Genomic DNA, 16830 nt, shown 5'->3' on the forward strand with positions numbered 1-16830 from the left:
GGCACCGGCGAGCGCATTATCACCGCGTCCGCGCACACGACAGCCTACATGCTCCATGCGCCGGAGAATAGCACTATACCGTTCACTTATCGTCCGCTGACACGATCAATGCTTTAAGTGCATGCGCCGATGATTGTTACATTATACGCCATTCGGCGGTTGGCATCCGCGGATACGAATGGGTAACTGTACTATTGTCTAGTCTGTTTCACTATGCTGATTGCAGTCTATTTTTGTTGTTGGCGCCGTCCGCGGACACGATGCGCCACACCGTTCGCTGTCCTCCTGAACACGGCGTCGGCGCGCCGCCCACACATTGACATCCTGTGTGTCATCGGCGCGCCGGCCGTCCGCGGACACGGTGTTGTCGTGCCGTCCGCGGACGTCCGCTGGCACGACGTTGTCGCCGAAATGGCCCGTCCGCTGGCACGACGTTGTCGGCGCCGGCTGCCTGCAATATGTGTAGCATAAGTGAACCTCCGACACATCGGCCCGGCCTGGAAGGTGTTCGCAACTACCTGTCCAGCACTTTCAAGAGAATTTCTGCCGAGGTGCAACGTCGCAGCCGGTCTGCTCGTCCGATCGTTATTGTCAGTACTGCCAAGATGAAAGAGGTAAGTGGCGTACCCTTCGCGTACTCTGCCTTATGCTGATCATCTTACTATTTTTCAAACAGCGCCTTGCATCTGCCGGACCCAGAAGAAACCGCCCAAGTTGCATCCGTGGCATGGATTCCGATTCTGATTCTGATTCCGAGTCCGAGTCAGAATCAGACGAGGACGAGGACATAGAGATGGATGAGATGCCGTCTGCCACTCAAGCACAGCCAGCTCAAGCACAGCAGGCTCAAGGAGGGTCTCGAGGAGACGTAGCCCAACGTACTGTGGTTCAAGTAAGATCGCGTCAGGCCGTGCCAACAATGGTCGACACGACCACCGAAGCGCTGCCTCGAGAAATCACTTCCCGGGTAGCTCGGTTTCTTAAGAGGTTCGTGTGTATCTCCTGGTGAAGATGATGCAAAGCGATGCTACTCCAAACCGGTGCATTTTTATACGAGCGGATATTGCAAAGTGACGTACCAGCGTATATCTTTGATGCTGTAGCTGTTGCATTCGTTATGATTCCTTCGTGTACAATACTTCGTGTACAATATTTAGCGTCACCAAGAGAGAAGCTTTTCTACTCCATCATGCTCCATAACTATTGACTCACACATATGTCATAACGATTTGGATCAGCATGATAGCACCATCCTATACTTGAGGGACCTCAGTACTACTCCGAGTCATCGGCGGTCGCCGGGTAAGTCGGACTTTCAAGCAGTTCGTCTTTCAAGCTTCAAGTTGAGCATCATGCGTAAGTGTTCTCCTGTTTTATCAAGCTCCCGTATCGACCCCTCAGGTTTCTCGCTGATGTGTCGCTTGTCTGGATCGTCAAGCATGATGCATGATGGCTCTGAGTTTATTCGTGTTGGTGGTGTATCATAGTCACAGGCCTGTGTGGCCGAGAAGAAAGTCGCGTTTGTGGCTGTGCGCACACGTCGCGTCTTGACTTACAGTCTGAGTTTGGTCCGAGTCAAGTTTCTTCGAACTTCCTGTCAATTCGATAGACCACTAGTTTCCGGTATTTCGGAGCTTGTAACCTTGTTTACCGGTAGTGATATCAGTAAGGCTTTCCCCCCATGAAATTCACGCCTACTACTAACATGCCAATAACATGCTGCTATCCTCTTGCTCCCTGCCACCGTGATTCCAGTTTGGGCTGACTAGAGTCAGTGGCTGGCTTCTACTACGCGACTGGCTTGTCTTTCCTCGAAATGGTCTATACTCACATCCTCGAGAGCCAGATATCACATGTATCATATACAGGCCAAGAAATCCAGGGTTATGTCTGGTAATGATTGCGTACTTCCCCCCAAAAGAGGTGATGAAATGGAAGTCCTGAGTGATTCACGGGCGCTCTCTACTAGTCCTTGATTCGATATATATCATACATGTCATCTCATGTTAGGGATCCGAACCTTTCTAGTATATTGACACCCGACGAGGCTCCAAAAGTAAACAGATTTTCTTTCTCCATGAACAGAAACTGATCTACTACTGAATTGCTTCCGAAACTCACAGCTAAATGACGACAAACAAACAAAGGTAGTATAACACGCGGCTGTTCTCTATTTTCCACCTTTTTCTCCGCTTCTTTATTCTCGCACGAGCTCACAAGCTCCCACAAATTTCACCCTTCCACAACAGGAACCACTACCGACATGGAACAAGTGGTGAGTAGATACCAGTACTGCAATGTTCAACGTAGGCCTTTTCCTACATCAGGGTGATCTAATATCATCTCCAGACGCCTGCTTTTCAGGGCCCATCCATTGACTCGCTACCAACGGAAACCCTACTCTCCATTTTTCGTCTGGCCAAAAGGGCTCAGCCAGCCACCGAAGGCCCAGCTCCGTCTCTAGGTCTTGAATACGTATGTCGCAAGTGGCTGGACATTCTGGCCATGGACCCTGTCTTTTGGACGACTTTATCGGTCAACCTAAACGGGCCATTCATACCCTCTATCATCACCAAGTTCTTCACCGCCGTCGGGAAAAACCCGTTCAACGTTACCGTCACCTCAGGAGACACGAGCTCGCCGGAACTGAGTGCTACCAAAGAGCATGCACGTCTCACCGTGCTAATGAAGCAGCTCGATCCCCACCTAGGTGCAAAAGTCCTCAAATCACTTCGCTTGGACATCATCTACCGCTCATCCATCCTCCTCGCTCTTTCTTATTTGGGCGAAAAAGAACTCTTCTGTCTTTCGGACCTCCGCCTCAATTCTTATGTTGCGGACACCGAGGAAGAGGCTACTGTCTTCCAGCTGATGTTCCCCGAACTGACTTCGCTTCATATTGACGCAAAGACGTTCGTCGATATTGTCATGGAAGGTGTGGAGTGGCCTCAGCTTCCGGGGATGGGCATACACCCATTTGCTCTTGTTGTTACCCGTTATCGGCCGAGGGAAGAGGACCTGCTTTCGATCGACGGGTTTGTTGATGCTCTGGATTTTTTCATTTCGGAAATACCATTCCTCACCCTCAGAATCTCGGACGTCGGATTTGACCCCTCCAGCGGGTGCGACATTGACGGTTGCATAGTCCGACCATCAGCACTCGTTAGTCTCGCTGACCTTGAAGGTCCAATCATCCAGGCCCTCTTCTCCATCATCGAGTACAGACCGTCGGACATGGCTGCTTTCCAGGGCGGTGATACCGCAGTCTTGACGCGATGCGAGGTCGCAACGGAGACGGAGATTTGGTGCGATTTCCTTAGGCTTGAGGAGATAGATTCGAGTTCGTCAATCATCAACGCCCTTGAGAACTGGTCACCTCACAACCCGATGGGATACACCACCCTTATGGTTGACAAGTGCAGCGGATTCGATGACTCGGTTTTAGAATGGATGGTTGAAGAAGAGGACCGTTTCGCACGCCTGAAGAAAATCGCGGTGACCAAACCAGCGTTCTCCGCTGAGACATTGCACGAGTTGGCGGAAGTTCTATTAGACGAAGCCTTATCTGAAATTCAGGTCTGGGATGGACCACCGCTTGACGAGGAAATTCGTGACAGGTTTGCAGAGTTGGAGAAATTGAAATTTTCGTGGAAAGTGTAGGGAAAGTAGACGTGCTGGTGTCTGACCACATTGCTGTTGCAAATTTTGTGTATGATAACCCGTGAAATGACATGTTGACTCTTTGTCGGACTCCCGGGCGTCCTGGACGCCCGCGTGGTGGCACGGTTCGCCTGCACTGTGCACGCCATCAAACACAAATGACTGAAGCACCCGTAACAGTGGCCATATGGAATGGATACATCCATGTGACGTGCTCCTACAATTATTTGGCCGGTCTCATTTTTTGGGATTTGTCCGAACGACGAGACGGAAGTAACGTCTTGGCCTCTGCAGTCGCTATTTTGTCGCATCTTTTTAGAGTGATGTTGTGTAGTTTTACTTCCTCATCTGAGGGTAGCGTTTTTCATGAACTGTATTACGACACACGACATTTTAGGAACCCACCCTTTATGCCAGTGTGATTTGTCAGTACTAGTGTGTGGCAACTGTATTGGCGTTGTACTGTACATTTCAAAGTCGCAGGTAAAGCTGCTACCAAGGTCAGGCTAGTGATTTATGTGACATTAAGACACATAGGTGTATCTCTAGTTCGGACATGGGGGACTTCTACCTAGCTTGTACTCGACCGGTAGAAACCGTCGTGGGTCGCGGGGGCCTGTGCGAATTCGGGCGTCCTGGACGCCCGCTGCACAGCAGGGCGCGCGTCGGAGCTTGCCGAATTATTGCCCACCTACAGCATGGGATCGTGAGAAAAGTGGTTGTTGAACGCTGTGGGGCCACTTGACAGCTCTCACGTCGTGATCGACACAACCAGCATCAGCAGCATCAACAGCAAAATATTGAACATCTACTCACCCAACACCCGGGCCCTCAATGATTCTATCGGACTTGTTCAAGCTGTTTTTGATAATCAAACACACAGGACTCCAAGCGTTGAATTCTTTTTGAAGCCTGTCCTGCCGTCACGTACGCGTGGGATGCATGAGGTCAACGTCCGCGGCAGTATTAATTTGCATGAGTCCTGAAGATCCTCACCTCTTGAAGCTCCCACTGGGATCAAACTGGGATGATCCAAACATCTTCAGTGCGGGATTTAAGCATCAAATCTGTTAGCTTCGCCCAATCCATTTTCATCAGCTGATACAATATAGTTTAACTTGATACTCACTACATTGATGACTGATTCGTTTTCGTAAAACCACGAGTCCGAGTTGAACGTTGAAACGTTGACTACTTGTCAATGTCATGGCGCACGTCGTTGAGAAGTCGCGTATGTGGCTGTGCTCATACGTCACCAAACCGACGCGACGAATTGAAATCCCTTTTTGACTTGACTTTCAACGCAAAAGCCAATGCTTTAGCCCTTCGAAAAGATGCCCATCTTATCATCACAGACGCTTCTCTTCCGCTCGCCATCTGCCCTCACCTCACAGCTCTCCCGACTGACACCCTCACTTCCAAAGTCCAAGTCCAAGACAGAGCATACCCTTCTCTTCGCGCTCTCCGCGAGCACACCGTCGTCTGCGCTGTCCAGTGTGCTCGACACGCTGAGAGGAGCATTTCCTCGACACGTCGGATGCCTTTCTGCGCCAGCCGCGTCTCATAGTGAGTGCCGCCATGCACTGTCGCTCGCTGTACTGGATGGGACACGCGTCACGTCGTTCCGCTCGGAGATCCCGGGGCGGATAGCGCCACAGGTGGGGAGGTGGCATGCAGCGAGGCGAGAGAATCGGCGCGAGGTAGGTGGGGCGGGCGGCGCGGAGGGCCCGCTGGAGGGCGTGACTATGGGGGAGCGCGCGAATTGGGAGGATGTGTGGGCGAGGAACGCGGGTGCGGGGAGGGTGCCGGAGGGGTTGGAGGGTCGGTTAGTTGGTTTGTTTGAGTTCTTTGATGCGTCTGACGCAGTGTTTTTCTTAGAGACGTGTCCTCTGTGTTGTATTTCTCGGACCTTGCGCCGGAGGGATTGGACAATGCGCTCTGTGCTGCGTATCCGAACGTGACTAAAGTGGGTATCTCTTCGTGTCGGTGAGCCTCATCCCGTTGTGCTGTTCATTCTAGCTTTTGAAATCAAAGTCTGACGACTTGCTTAGCTGGGTGTACTTGCCAGCTCGACACCGTTCATCACGGGAAGACCTGTGACGCTCTTCCACGACGGCGCTATCTACGGGTCTGGCGCCGTAGGGGTCGGATTTGCGCGTGGCGAGTCGCCATCGACGAACGTGCACTTCCCTAGCCTCGTGGAGCTTACACCGGCGCTAACCATTACACGGTGCGTGCACGAGGACTCTTACTCGTGTCTCATGTCTATCACTCAACCTTGATCTCAAACACAAACGACACAGGTCAGAAGGGAACCTTGTTCTGGCCCTTGATGACGCAAACCCCACGCGTCTACTCCTCGCTGCCATTGCGAAGCATGGATTGGCGACTTCTGGGGCTGCCTCGACTGCGTGGTTGGAGAAGGAGGACAAGTTCTTCCTGGGAGTCATGAACGGCGATGAGGTGAGGATATTACTGTTCATATATGAGGAGCTGGTTGTTAACAAGTGCTGTTGTACTCCTCAACTCATGGATGTCTGCATAATACGCGTTATGTTGATTCCCCTCGGACTGCACCCCATCTCCGAACGCGAATGCTCCCTCGATATACGGGTTTGAACACCCAAATGCAATGATTGGGCGTGACAAAACTCTTACGCAGCTCTCGCAAGTGTATGATATCACTTCCGGGGATCCGTCTCGAGGGACAATTGCACTCGCGTCGCAAGCCGCGCCGAGGGAGGGCTCAGTAGTCAAGGTAAGCATTGTTCGCTTCGTGTATCGAGGCAGAAGGAGCGGGCATCCCACGACAGGGTCGCCCTTCCGTGCCGTAACCTTGCAATTATGCGACGGTTTATTCTGATTTCTGATTGCTTGTTGTTGTCGTCTTGGTCAGCTCTATCATCAGCCGCAGAATGTTCGGGCGCCTTCTAGCCACGAGATAGGGGCTAATGCCGACGAGCAGCATGTGCTGTCGTTCATGTCGGCCCCCGACACCATTGGGGCGGTGGATAATGCAAAGATGGATGGATTGGAAGTTGATGGTGAATATGAAGTGGACGTGCTTCCTGATAGGTTTGAAGTTGCGAGCGAGAATGGATTTGTCCTCGGCCGGCGAGGTGAGGCAAGTTGGCGGTGCCTAGTTGAAGGGGGTAATGTGGGGCTAAGTTGGCCTCGCCCATAGGTACAGTGTTGGCGCTTGGTACGATACACAATAATAGCCGTTGCTGAATAGTGCTAGGTGATTGTGTACGTGTACCTGGGTAGTGTTGCTGTGCGATCTGGGCTTCAAGTGGGGGAGCTGTGTAGCGCAAGGAGCCAGAAAGGGCAGGCAACGGAGTTGGCCGAGGAGTGACGGACAAGCGACGTCCGGCGTTCTCTCTTGCACCCAGCCCGTCTCAGCCCAGCCCCGTCCACAGTCCATCGTCCGCTCCTCACCCTCTGTCCACCACAGCGGGCACAGGGAACACGCATACAAAATAAATCAGCAACCATAACCCTTCTGTCTCAATAATACAATATCATCTTTTCTGTCCCCTAGTTGCATCTGTCTTATTCATCTGTCCAAATCCAGCATCCACACTCTCCTTTTCCTCAACTCTCTCCTCCACACAACCAACCAAACCTCTCTCAACTTCTTGACAACATTCGAATGGGCCAATCCAACTCTCGTGCTCGTCAACATCCACGCTCGCTCGAAATCCCAGAAACTTCCCCTAATGACGACCCCACGAACGTAACCGCCGAACCCCCCGCTGCTTCCTCCGCCGGACCCGGCCGCTCGCGCACTTCGTCGGTCCCAAAGCGCATCATTGGCGCTTTGTCATCCTCCACATCCAAACGCTTTCGTGCGCGCACAGTCAGCACACCTGCGCCTGCCATCGCCCCGCTCTCCGCAGCCGAAGAAGGCACATCGCGACCCCGTCCGCGCAGAGAGAGCCAGTCGACTCCGAAACGACGAGGATGGAGGCTCTCAAGAAGATTCTCAAAGGCGCCCGACCATTCCGAGGATGCGACACATGAAGAGGAGGGCGACGGAGCTGTGCTGGAGGAGGAGCAGGGGCAAGAGCAGGCGGAGCAAGTGGGGGAGATGGGAGAGCGCATTGAGCAGGTTGATAAGCGCATCACTCTCCCGGACAAACGAGAGGAGGTGGAGCAAGCAGGTGAGGCGTCTGGATCGATCCCTGTGCTAGAGCTTGTCCAGGAGCCAGACAGACCTAGGGATCAGCCCCGTCTGCCCCTTACCGCCGAGGCGCAAGGGCGTGCGGACGCAGGCGTCATCGCAACAGTACGGGACTCCGAGCTGAGCGCGGACACTGAGCAGGATGAAGTCGTCATTCAGCCGCCTGCCCCAGACAACGAGCCGCTACAAGATTACTCGTTGCCCGACCTGCCTCCAGTCTCACCTCGCGCCCCGTCACCCGATTCTGAGCCCGAGCTTCCGCCTCTGCCCCCTCTGCCGCAGACCCAGCCGCAACAGGCGCAACCGCAACAGCCTCAGCGCTTCCCTCCGCCAGGCGCCCTTGTCGTCGTCCAGGGCGTTGTCCACACGACGGACGTTTCCCGCCCCTCAAACTCGAATGCGAACACATCATCTTCTGACGCCAATGTCCGCACCCCTTCCAATGCCACTGCCTCCCGCCGCCCTCCATCTTTCCCTTCGCAACCACGCAGACGGGCTTCTTCGACTCCACGCCCCTCGACCCTGTCGCCGTCTACTGCCGGGGACAGGCGCGTGCGGAATCGACTGTCATCTGTCATCTCCCGCCCTCCGAGGGTCGCAACACCACGTCCGATGAGCATGTTGCCGTCTATCCCGTCATCGGCGTCTGCGTCTACGAGCAACGAACCGTCTTCATCAACAAGCGATAGCCCTTGGTCGTCTTCCGATGCAGGTAGCAGTGATCCGCCGAGCAGAGGAGATACGGATCGACCGTCGATCGATGAGCCTGCAGGCTCGAATGGCTCGCAAGGCGGGGCTCTTACGCCGAGTAGTATTGACGTTCTTGGGACGCTGCTCAGGTGAGTTTTACTGGCTATATGCGTCTCTTTTTCCTTCGAATACATTGCTGATCACATCTTTTGCTTGTGTCGACAGCGTTGCAGCGGCAGCAACTGCCGCGTCATTACTCACGGGCTCATCTGAACCCATTTTCTCGACGGGGCTCTCCAATTCGGCTCCTAACCCGAATGGCAACCAGCCCGCATCTCCTGTATCCCCCGCATCACCGTTCTCGCCCGTGTCACCGTCGTCGCCGTTCTCATCTGCAACACCGCAGAACGATGGCTCACCCGCACGCGATCGGATGCGTCAGGTCTGGTCGAGTTTGCGTGATCGTCTTGGTTTACGCAATGGCCCTGCGCGCCCCGACGGCGGAGTAGGTGGTTCGAGTGGCAATACCGGAGCTAGAGCCACCGGCGATGCGGGTGATCACACGCGCCCGGACGGCTCGCCTATGGACGCTCGCGAGATCATGCTCGCGGAGATGGCTCGGGCATTCAACCTTGGGCTGGGCATCAACAACGCTAACGCGAATGCCAACGGGGCCGTTAACGCTGGTGCTGCAGCGACGTCTGTACGCCGTCGGTCGGGCGATGGCCGCATCGACGTGTCGCAGCTTGGTGGTGGGTCCGCGCAGAGCGGCACCGAGCGCGAACGCGACGGGGAGGAAGGCGACGATGAGGCAGGCGAGGCCAGGGACAGCGAGGACGATCTCCCGCCTCCAGATAGCTTCGAGCGGTTCTTGATCGACCTCCAGGCCGACTTGCGCATTGCGCTCTCGCATGACCCTAATGCCGGGGCTGAGTCATCTGGCTCGGGCTCCGATCCCGATCCCGACGCCGGACTAGACGGGGATGCTGACCGAGGAGCTGACAGAGACGGGGATGTCGGTCGCAACGAGCGACCTGTCCCGAACGTGACCGTCACGGCGCCAGAGACGGGCGAACCCGAGAGCGAGCTGGAGGTTTATGACACTGCCGCGGAAGATCTTGACGTGCCTTCTTCCCCCACATTTTCTACTTCGGTACCTCTCCAGGGCAACAGACAGGAGCATCCGGGCATGTCAGGTGCCGACGACGAATTTGCAGACATGCCACCCCTGTCGAGCTTCACCGACTCCTCCGACGAAGACTCCCTTGACGAGCGGTCGCACGTTCCCCAGTCGCAGGGTCGCCACGAGGCGACCCCACGCGTGCCTCAAGGCCAACGCACGTCGAGCAATCATACTCCCATAGCCACGGCCTCCATGTCGCGGGATGAAACGCGCCACGAGGCAGCGGCAACGGGCCGCGCAAGTGGAAGGACAAACGTTAACGCTAATGCAAATAGAAGCGGCAACGCCCCTACCGGTGCCGCGGGTGCTGCGACAGGCACGCCGAGCTCGATGTCGCGCACGGAGCACCGACCGGGTGGAGGCATTAACTGGTGGCGGATGTACCGGTTCCCTGCGATCACCTCGCAACAGGTTCAGGCGCACCATGGGCAGTTTGCGAACCAGAATCAAGGTGAGGCTCAGAATAATCTGCCAGGAGGTGGTCACGCCTTATCTACATCACTAGGGGGAGCCCAAACTCAGGCAGGAGAAGGCCAAGGCCACGCGATGGGCAGCGTGTCGACCCAAAACCCCAGTACTGTGGGTGGGAGTGGTGCGAACCCCCCTTCTGCTGCTGCTACTCAGTCCTCTACTCCCTCTGTCCCTCTTGCGAGTGCGTTTTCCTCAGGCATGAGCACCACCGCTGCACACAGCCGTCCCCAGTCTCTTACCCACCCCCGCCCGATTCCCAACCTCGACATCGGAGCCAGTAGCGTCTCCACGAATCCCGGTGCTATGTCTCCTCTACAGTCTTCTTTGTCCCCCTCAACTTCCGCTACCCCGCATTTCCCTACGCCTTCGACGCCGACTTCTGAGTTTGTCCCGTCGACGTCAGCTGCGTCTGCAGAAGGCCCTCCTTCATCCGGCAATCCGTCGAATACTCCCCTCAGCGGTGCAGCAGGTGCGGGCTCAGAGCAGCAGCAGAGAGCACCGGCACCTTCCAACGTCGTTGTTCCGGTTATTGTGGTTGGACTTCAGTCTGTCTCAATGGATCGCCACCATCACCACCACCATCATGCGCACCCACACACGCACCCCTCAACGCATCCGCATCACCAGCAGGCGCACGGCGTGGAGCCGTACGTGGGCAATATGGAGCACGACCCGATGAACGTGGACCCGTTCGGCGGTGCACCTGACCACGCGCATACGCACCGTCATGGTGCAGCCGAGGCAGGGGCGGACGAGGACACGAACATGAACATGGACGTGGATCCGGATTTGTTTGGCGATGTCGACGATCATGGGTTTGAGCATGAGCACGGTGGGCACGACCGGGCGAGCCGCGGTCGTTCGTGGGGTAGCCGCGCTGCTAATGCGTTCCGCAATCTGCGCTCGGGTGCGCCTGGTGCGCCTGGTGCGGGTGTGGGTGCAGGCGCTGGCACGGGCACGGGCAATGGTAATGCGCGCCGGGCGGCGAGTCAGCCGAGGCCGGATGCGCCTGGGTCGAGGACGTTTTTGATTTATGTGATTGGAGGTGAGTTTATTTTATTTTATTTTATCTTTTGGTGGTTGGGGCTGATGCAGACGTAGGGTATTATCCGCCAGACCACCAGATTATTACAGGCGGGAATCTTGATTCGTTTGAAGCGCTTTGGTACGTGCAGGATTGTTTTTTCTTTTCTTTGAGGATATAGCGTGCTCATCGTTATAATTAGGGAGCTGGCAGAGCTGCTTGGTCAGGTGAAGCCGCAGACGGCGTCTAAGGAGGACATCGAGAAGTCTGGTCTCGAGATTATCAAGGCCTCGATGCTGAAGCAGTACGACGAGGAGCAGAAGATCACGTCGAACTGCGTCGAACGGGTACGCTTGTTTTCTTGGAATAATTTATGAAATGCGGATTGTTAATATGTCTGTTTAGTGTCTGATCTGTCTGGACGACTATGAGCCAGAGGACGACGTACGCGTGCTCGCCTGCCGACATGCGTTCCATCAGGGCTGCGTTGACCGCTGGCTCGAGACTGGCAAGAATAACTGCCCGGCATGTCGTACCAAGGTGCGTTTTTAGCTGCATCAATGTTTCATGCAGAATGTTAATCACTCTAATTCATCAACAGGGTGTCGGCGGCGATGGTAGCGTCCCACAGTCACCCACGTCTCCGACGACTGCTTCCGCCTGAACGTCATTCCACCCAACGTAGCAAAGACTGCGTTGGACCTCGCTTTGACTTTGCTTTTCCTAGCTTACCTCCGCTTTGCATAGAGTAGAGCTTCATTTCCGTTTTTTTTTCACAAAAGTCCCCGTTACACTGGGAACTTCTCACTGCAAATAATTCTTTTGACAAAGGCAAACTTGAATCCGGTCCCGCATCTGTTTTCTGTTTCTAGTTTGTTCTATGTAGCATGCATGGTTTTCAAGTTTCAAATCGTCCCCGTTCCCTAGTTCCCGTCCCCACCCCCAATCGTCCGCGTCATCCATCGACATCCTCCAATCCCCATCCTCGTCCCTCCCACACGATTACTGCTGGTCTCTTCTCGGTGGTTCTTGTTACACGCTCTTCCTCTCGTCGTCATGTTTGTCCATTGCAGACCCTGCCCCCATGCACGCACACATCCATCCATCCATAAACATCTTTTTTTCTTGCACACGCGCAAGCAGGCCCATTGATACAAATTTTCTTGTCTGAAAATCGTCTCCTGATCTCTCTCACTCCCGTTCCCTCAGTTTTCAGTGCATTTCGTCTCGTCATCGTCGTCTTTTTCCTTTTCTTCCTGGCCCGTAGTCTAAGGTATATCAATCTTCTGTTATGTACTCTACGTAATCTCGAATCAATCCAATGGACTATTACTATCCAACTTCACGGCTTATCAGCGCCGACTGTGATCATGAGATTTGTGAATGGCGTTGAGAGTTCGCTGTGCCACGAAGATGAAGGGTACTGCCCGAAGGGACGGAAGCTTCAAGGTTTTACATGACCGCCGGCCTCTGAAGGTGTGGTGCTAGTCTCGCGGGATATAAAGCTCGGGGGAAGCGTTGGCAAGCACCGAGGTTCGCATCCTCACGCTGCTACTTATTTTGAGGCGGAATAATCAACAGAACTGGGTCTGGGGAAACAACCGTCCCGCCGGATGCAAGCTGGGACCAGCGGGTACTATCGCATGTTCTTATAAGCCACGCTCAGGTCAAGTGGGAGGCTGCCATTGTTGCCATCCGGTAAGCCGTGTGTCCGTCTGTGATACTCGTCACCTCGCAAGAAACACATGTCTTGATTCTAACGCAGCATAGGGAAGGAAGTTGCTGGAGATCTGGTCGTGCCCGAGGCCAAGGAAGGTTCATTGAGGACGTATCAATTCTACCCAGAGATGTGAATCTACAAGTACGCTACCGATTGGGTATCGGAGGGTGTACTGGAATGCGTGTTTAGCTCTTGACGGCCTCGATGCCGGCCTCCTTGAGCTTGGTGATGAGCTCGTCCACGTTCTCGACCTTGGTAACATTATGGCGTGAGTTGGGGACCAAAACGGAAGGAAGTGTAAGAAATATGGGGACATACCTTGCCGCCGCCTACGCGCTTGGGAGGCTCCGTGACCTTCAAGGTCTCTAGTATGGGGGTGAGGTCGACACCAAGGTCTGAGGGAGAGAGCTTCTCAATGGGTTTCTTCTTTGCTTTCATGATGTTGGGTAATGATGCATAACGGGGCTCTGTGGGGGAGTTGTCAGCTAGGCAAGAGAAAAATCTAGGATTGATGCTGACCATTAAGTCTTTATATGCACATGCAATAGGTGAGCCCATTAGAAAGGCATTTACCAAATAAAAAGTACTGCTGCGCTTACCGAAGATCCGTGGTAATGATGACAGGCAGCTTGCACTTCACCTCCTCCGCACCACCGTCTATCTCGCGCGTAACATGCGCGACCCTGTTTGCCTCGTCGATGACAACCTTGCTCGCATACGTCGCCTGCGGCCAGTTCAGCAGGCCGGCGAGCATCTGGCCTGTCTGGCCCATGTCGTCGTCGATGGCCTGCTTGCCGAGGATGACGATGTCCACGTTCGCCTTCTCCTTCTCGCGCTCGACGATCGCGCGGAGCGTCTTCGCGACGCCGAGCGGCTCGGGCGCGGGCGCGGACTCAGGGATCTCGACGTGGATGCCGCCGTCAGCGCCCATGGCGAGCGCGGTGCGCAGCGTCTCGGCGGACTTGGCGGGGCCGATGGTGACGACCTTGATGGACTTGACGGCGTCCTTCATACGCTCCCGCAGGCGGACGGCTTCCTCCACGGCTGGATGGGCAAAGGCATAACTTGAGGATGCGTGTACGCGGGTCGTGTGCTGACCGACTCACCAATCTCATCGAAAGGGTTCTGTGCACATCGTACATGTAAATCTGCAGTTGCCGTGCATGATGCTGGAGTCAACATACCATCGAGTGCTTGACGTTGAGGTCAATGCCAGTCTGCTGTGGGTTAACACGAATTTTGACGGCATAGTCGACTGCCCTGGAAGACCATTAGATATCAGTTATGGGTGACTGTGGTTCGCATACCGCTTTACTGGGACCAAGATATTGAGGAGACGGACTGCAGAGGGCCTCATGGTCGACGAGAAGGTAGGACGGAACTAACGGACTTCAAGGACGTCGGGTCTGTGACCCGGAGCGGACTTCCATTCGTGGATTGGCCCCTGTTTTCGCATAACACATGACAATCATATGCATAAAGTCTAATTCCAGCCTTACAATTTCTCAAAGCTACAAATGACAATTCAGCGGACTGATTTGTATGTAGTCGTCGTACAGCTGCCTGCATCGTATATACATCCCTTTATACATCTGCATGCAGTCTCCAATGAAGTAACGACATCCGTTTTAGTTCGAATCTACCGCAACACCAGGGCCAGAGATAATCGCTTTGATGACACCTTTCCCATCTTCGCTCTTACCATTGCGTGTGGTCTGGAAAGCTGTCTCAGCGTCTTCAAACTTGTATCTAGGTAATGCTGGATCAGTATTGTATAGACCAGTCGCGTCGTGTCAATGTTACCTGTGACTAACGAGCGGCTTCAAATCGATTTTGCCTTCAGCAACGAGCTGTATAGCAAGCGGATAGTCTCCGGGCTATTTCGATGTTGGTCACATAAGCCAGTTCAGTTAACACAATTGTAGCTTACCCCGTAACGGAAAGACCCCTTCAACTGGAGTTCCTTTTGCATGATAACTCCCATGTCAACCGTGACGTCTGGTTTGCCCATTCCAACCTGTGGGAGTGTCATTTGACACTGGGACGTTGAGAGCATCAGAAGGTACTTACTTGCACATACGTTCCGGCGGCCTTGCAAATGCGCAGGCCAGTTTGAACTGACACTTCCACTCCGCTGGCGTCAATAACCAAATCAATGCTGCCGGCCCCGCGCTCCGTGATCTTGAGCTGCTCCTTCATTGTTTTCGCCGATCTTCTTGATGTAGCAGCTTTCGACTCGTCTTTTTCCGGAGACGGAGGGAGGAAAATATCGGCTCCGATGTAGGATTTGGCAAAGTCTAGTCGCCCTTGAACGATATCGACGGCAATGATTCGAGAGGCCCCCATGGCTTTGGCGACCGCCATGCACAAGATACCGACGGGACCGGCCCCGAATACGGCTATGCTCTTGCCTGCTCTGAAAGATCCAAGGGTGGAGACGGCATGGACCGCGACAGACAGGGGCTCCATCTAAAAACTGCAGTAAGCGCTTTGCGTACATCCTCTTCGTGACATTTTGTGGGACTGACCATAGCGCCATCCTCCAAAGTCAGATGAGGTGGAAGCAGGTAAGCAAGGTCAGCGGGAATGCGGTAGTAGCGCCCGAGAGTGCCGTCAACTGGCGGCGTGGCAGCGAATTGGACATCGGGGCAGAGCTATTCAATAGTATATCTCAGACCCTTTTCCTAGAACCATCAAAAGAAAGTTGGCACTGACCTGGTAGCGTCCAGATTTGCAAGACTCGCACCTGCGACAAGTTGCACCGGGTTCGATAGCCACACGATCCCCTTTTTTCAGGCTGGTAATGCCACTCCCAACTGTAAGATGGGTCAGGCTTCGCTTCTGACATACAAGTGGCAAGGCATACCCTTAGCCACAACACCCGAAGACTCGTGGCCCAAAACCTGCCAGAATACTGTTAGTATACCCGGCAGATCAAGTCCAGAGGCAGACTGACCATGGGATTTTCTACAACGTTGTCTCCAATGCGTCCTTCCAGCAAGTAGTGAACCTAGATCGTCGACAGCGTCAACGCCGATGCTATTGTTAACCTTGACCGCGGACCGTTAACCTACATCAGAGCCACAGATACCTGATGGATGCCTTGAAGTCAATCAGGATCTAGAAAAAAGCCCAAGCTACTCACCGGTCTTCTTGACTTCAACGAGCACTTCGGTGGGCTCAACTGGAAATTTAGTCGTTGCTCCTCGGTCGCCCCTATACACTAACAAAGAGAAAAGAAGGGTACGCACTTTCAGGAATGGGGCGCTGCTCGAAGGCGACGTCCTCAACGCTTTTCAGGACAAACGAGGGGTTGTCCGACATATCTCGTTGAAGAGAAGAAGGAAATGGTCGACAAGGATACGCATTCAAGCGTACCCGAATATATGCGAGTCCAGGTGGGACCGGAGGACGCCCAGTGTGACTGATTGCGTCGTTGATGACTTATCTATGACGATACTTGTCGACTGTGAGACGAGTGGCCACTCTAGCCAGCAATGATCTCCGGTCGGCGGGCCCTGATAGCTTGATAGGGGACAAATACATTGTCATAATTGTTCATCCGATACTTAGGCCTAGATGGGAGCCCGCCTTGGTAATGCACTCGAGTACCATGCTTCCTCGCCCCTTAATAAATGCCTGAGCGTTGTGGGGCCCCACCGAATACTTCCGCGGGGTCAAAGGGAGCGCTGGGGAGTAAAGACGAAGAACGAATGCAGGCCGATGGTAAGTGTTTGTCAGAAGCTGCCTTTGCTCGGATACGATGCATCCAGTCGGGACGTTGCCGTTACTGCTGGCAATAAAGACATGAAAGTTATTGGGGAGACCTCTGAAGCTGCCCTTTTCGATGCACCCCTAAAATGAGGTTAGGGTTAGCGGAGCTTGTTATCCGACAGCGC

The 16830-nt window shown here is 54.1% G+C and overlaps 5 protein-coding genes across 5 annotated transcripts; 2 read left to right on the forward strand and 3 right to left on the reverse strand.

Moving 5' to 3' along the window:
- Nucleotides 1-2505: 2505 nt before the first annotated feature.
- On the forward strand, nt 2506-3660 carry CONPUDRAFT_153671 (uncharacterized protein; the record flags this gene model as incomplete). Its single annotated transcript, XM_007770349.1, has 1 exon — nt 2506-3660. The coding sequence occupies one exon, from the start codon at nt 2506-2508 to the stop codon at nt 3658-3660; it is 1155 nt and encodes a 384-aa protein (XP_007768539.1).
- A 1386-nt stretch (nt 3661-5046) lies between these two features.
- CONPUDRAFT_82178 (uncharacterized protein) lies at nt 5047-6893 on the reverse strand. Its single transcript, XM_007770350.1, has 6 exons — nt 6557-6893; nt 6323-6418; nt 5964-6123; nt 5712-5890; nt 5539-5626; nt 5047-5485 (listed from the first exon to the last, which is right to left on the reverse strand). The coding sequence occupies exons 4-6, from the start codon at nt 5741-5743 to the stop codon at nt 5222-5224; spliced, it is 384 nt and encodes a 127-aa protein (XP_007768540.1). The 5' UTR covers nt 5744-5890; nt 5964-6123; nt 6323-6418; nt 6557-6893; the 3' UTR covers nt 5047-5221.
- A 650-nt stretch (nt 6894-7543) lies between these two features.
- CONPUDRAFT_165342 (uncharacterized protein) lies at nt 7544-12345 on the forward strand. Its single transcript, XM_007770351.1, has 7 exons — nt 7544-7823; nt 7872-8682; nt 8759-11232; nt 11289-11352; nt 11414-11558; nt 11617-11751; nt 11813-12345. Exons 1-7 carry the CDS (start codon nt 7751-7753, stop codon nt 11873-11875), a joined length of 3765 nt encoding a protein of 1254 aa, XP_007768541.1. The 5' UTR covers nt 7544-7750; the 3' UTR covers nt 11876-12345.
- A 640-nt stretch (nt 12346-12985) lies between these two features.
- Nucleotides 12986-14306, reverse strand: CONPUDRAFT_124085 (electron transfer flavo protein beta subunit). The gene is made up of 7 exons (XM_007770352.1): nt 14239-14306; nt 14116-14191; nt 14038-14056; nt 13531-13975; nt 13451-13458; nt 13250-13398; nt 12986-13182 (listed from the first exon to the last, which is right to left on the reverse strand). Exons 1-7 carry the CDS (start codon nt 14286-14288, stop codon nt 13117-13119), a joined length of 813 nt encoding a protein of 270 aa, XP_007768542.1. The 5' UTR covers nt 14289-14306; the 3' UTR covers nt 12986-13116.
- Nucleotides 14307-14512: 206 nt separating this feature from the next.
- On the reverse strand, nt 14513-16571 carry CONPUDRAFT_137211 (xylitol dehydrogenase). The gene is made up of 11 exons (XM_007770353.1): nt 16183-16571; nt 16077-16115; nt 16006-16022; nt 15888-15941; nt 15798-15834; nt 15647-15747; nt 15460-15585; nt 15002-15400; nt 14862-14948; nt 14735-14808; nt 14513-14680 (listed from the first exon to the last, which is right to left on the reverse strand). Exons 1-11 carry the CDS (start codon nt 16253-16255, stop codon nt 14560-14562), a joined length of 1128 nt encoding a protein of 375 aa, XP_007768543.1. The 5' UTR covers nt 16256-16571; the 3' UTR covers nt 14513-14559.
- Between the last annotated feature and the right edge of the window lie 259 nt (nt 16572-16830).

Source organism: Coniophora puteana (genome assembly GCF_000271625.1).
Source record: "Coniophora puteana RWD-64-598 SS2 unplaced genomic scaffold CONPUscaffold_6, whole genome shotgun sequence".
NCBI lineage: Eukaryota > Fungi > Basidiomycota > Agaricomycetes > Boletales > Coniophoraceae > Coniophora > Coniophora puteana.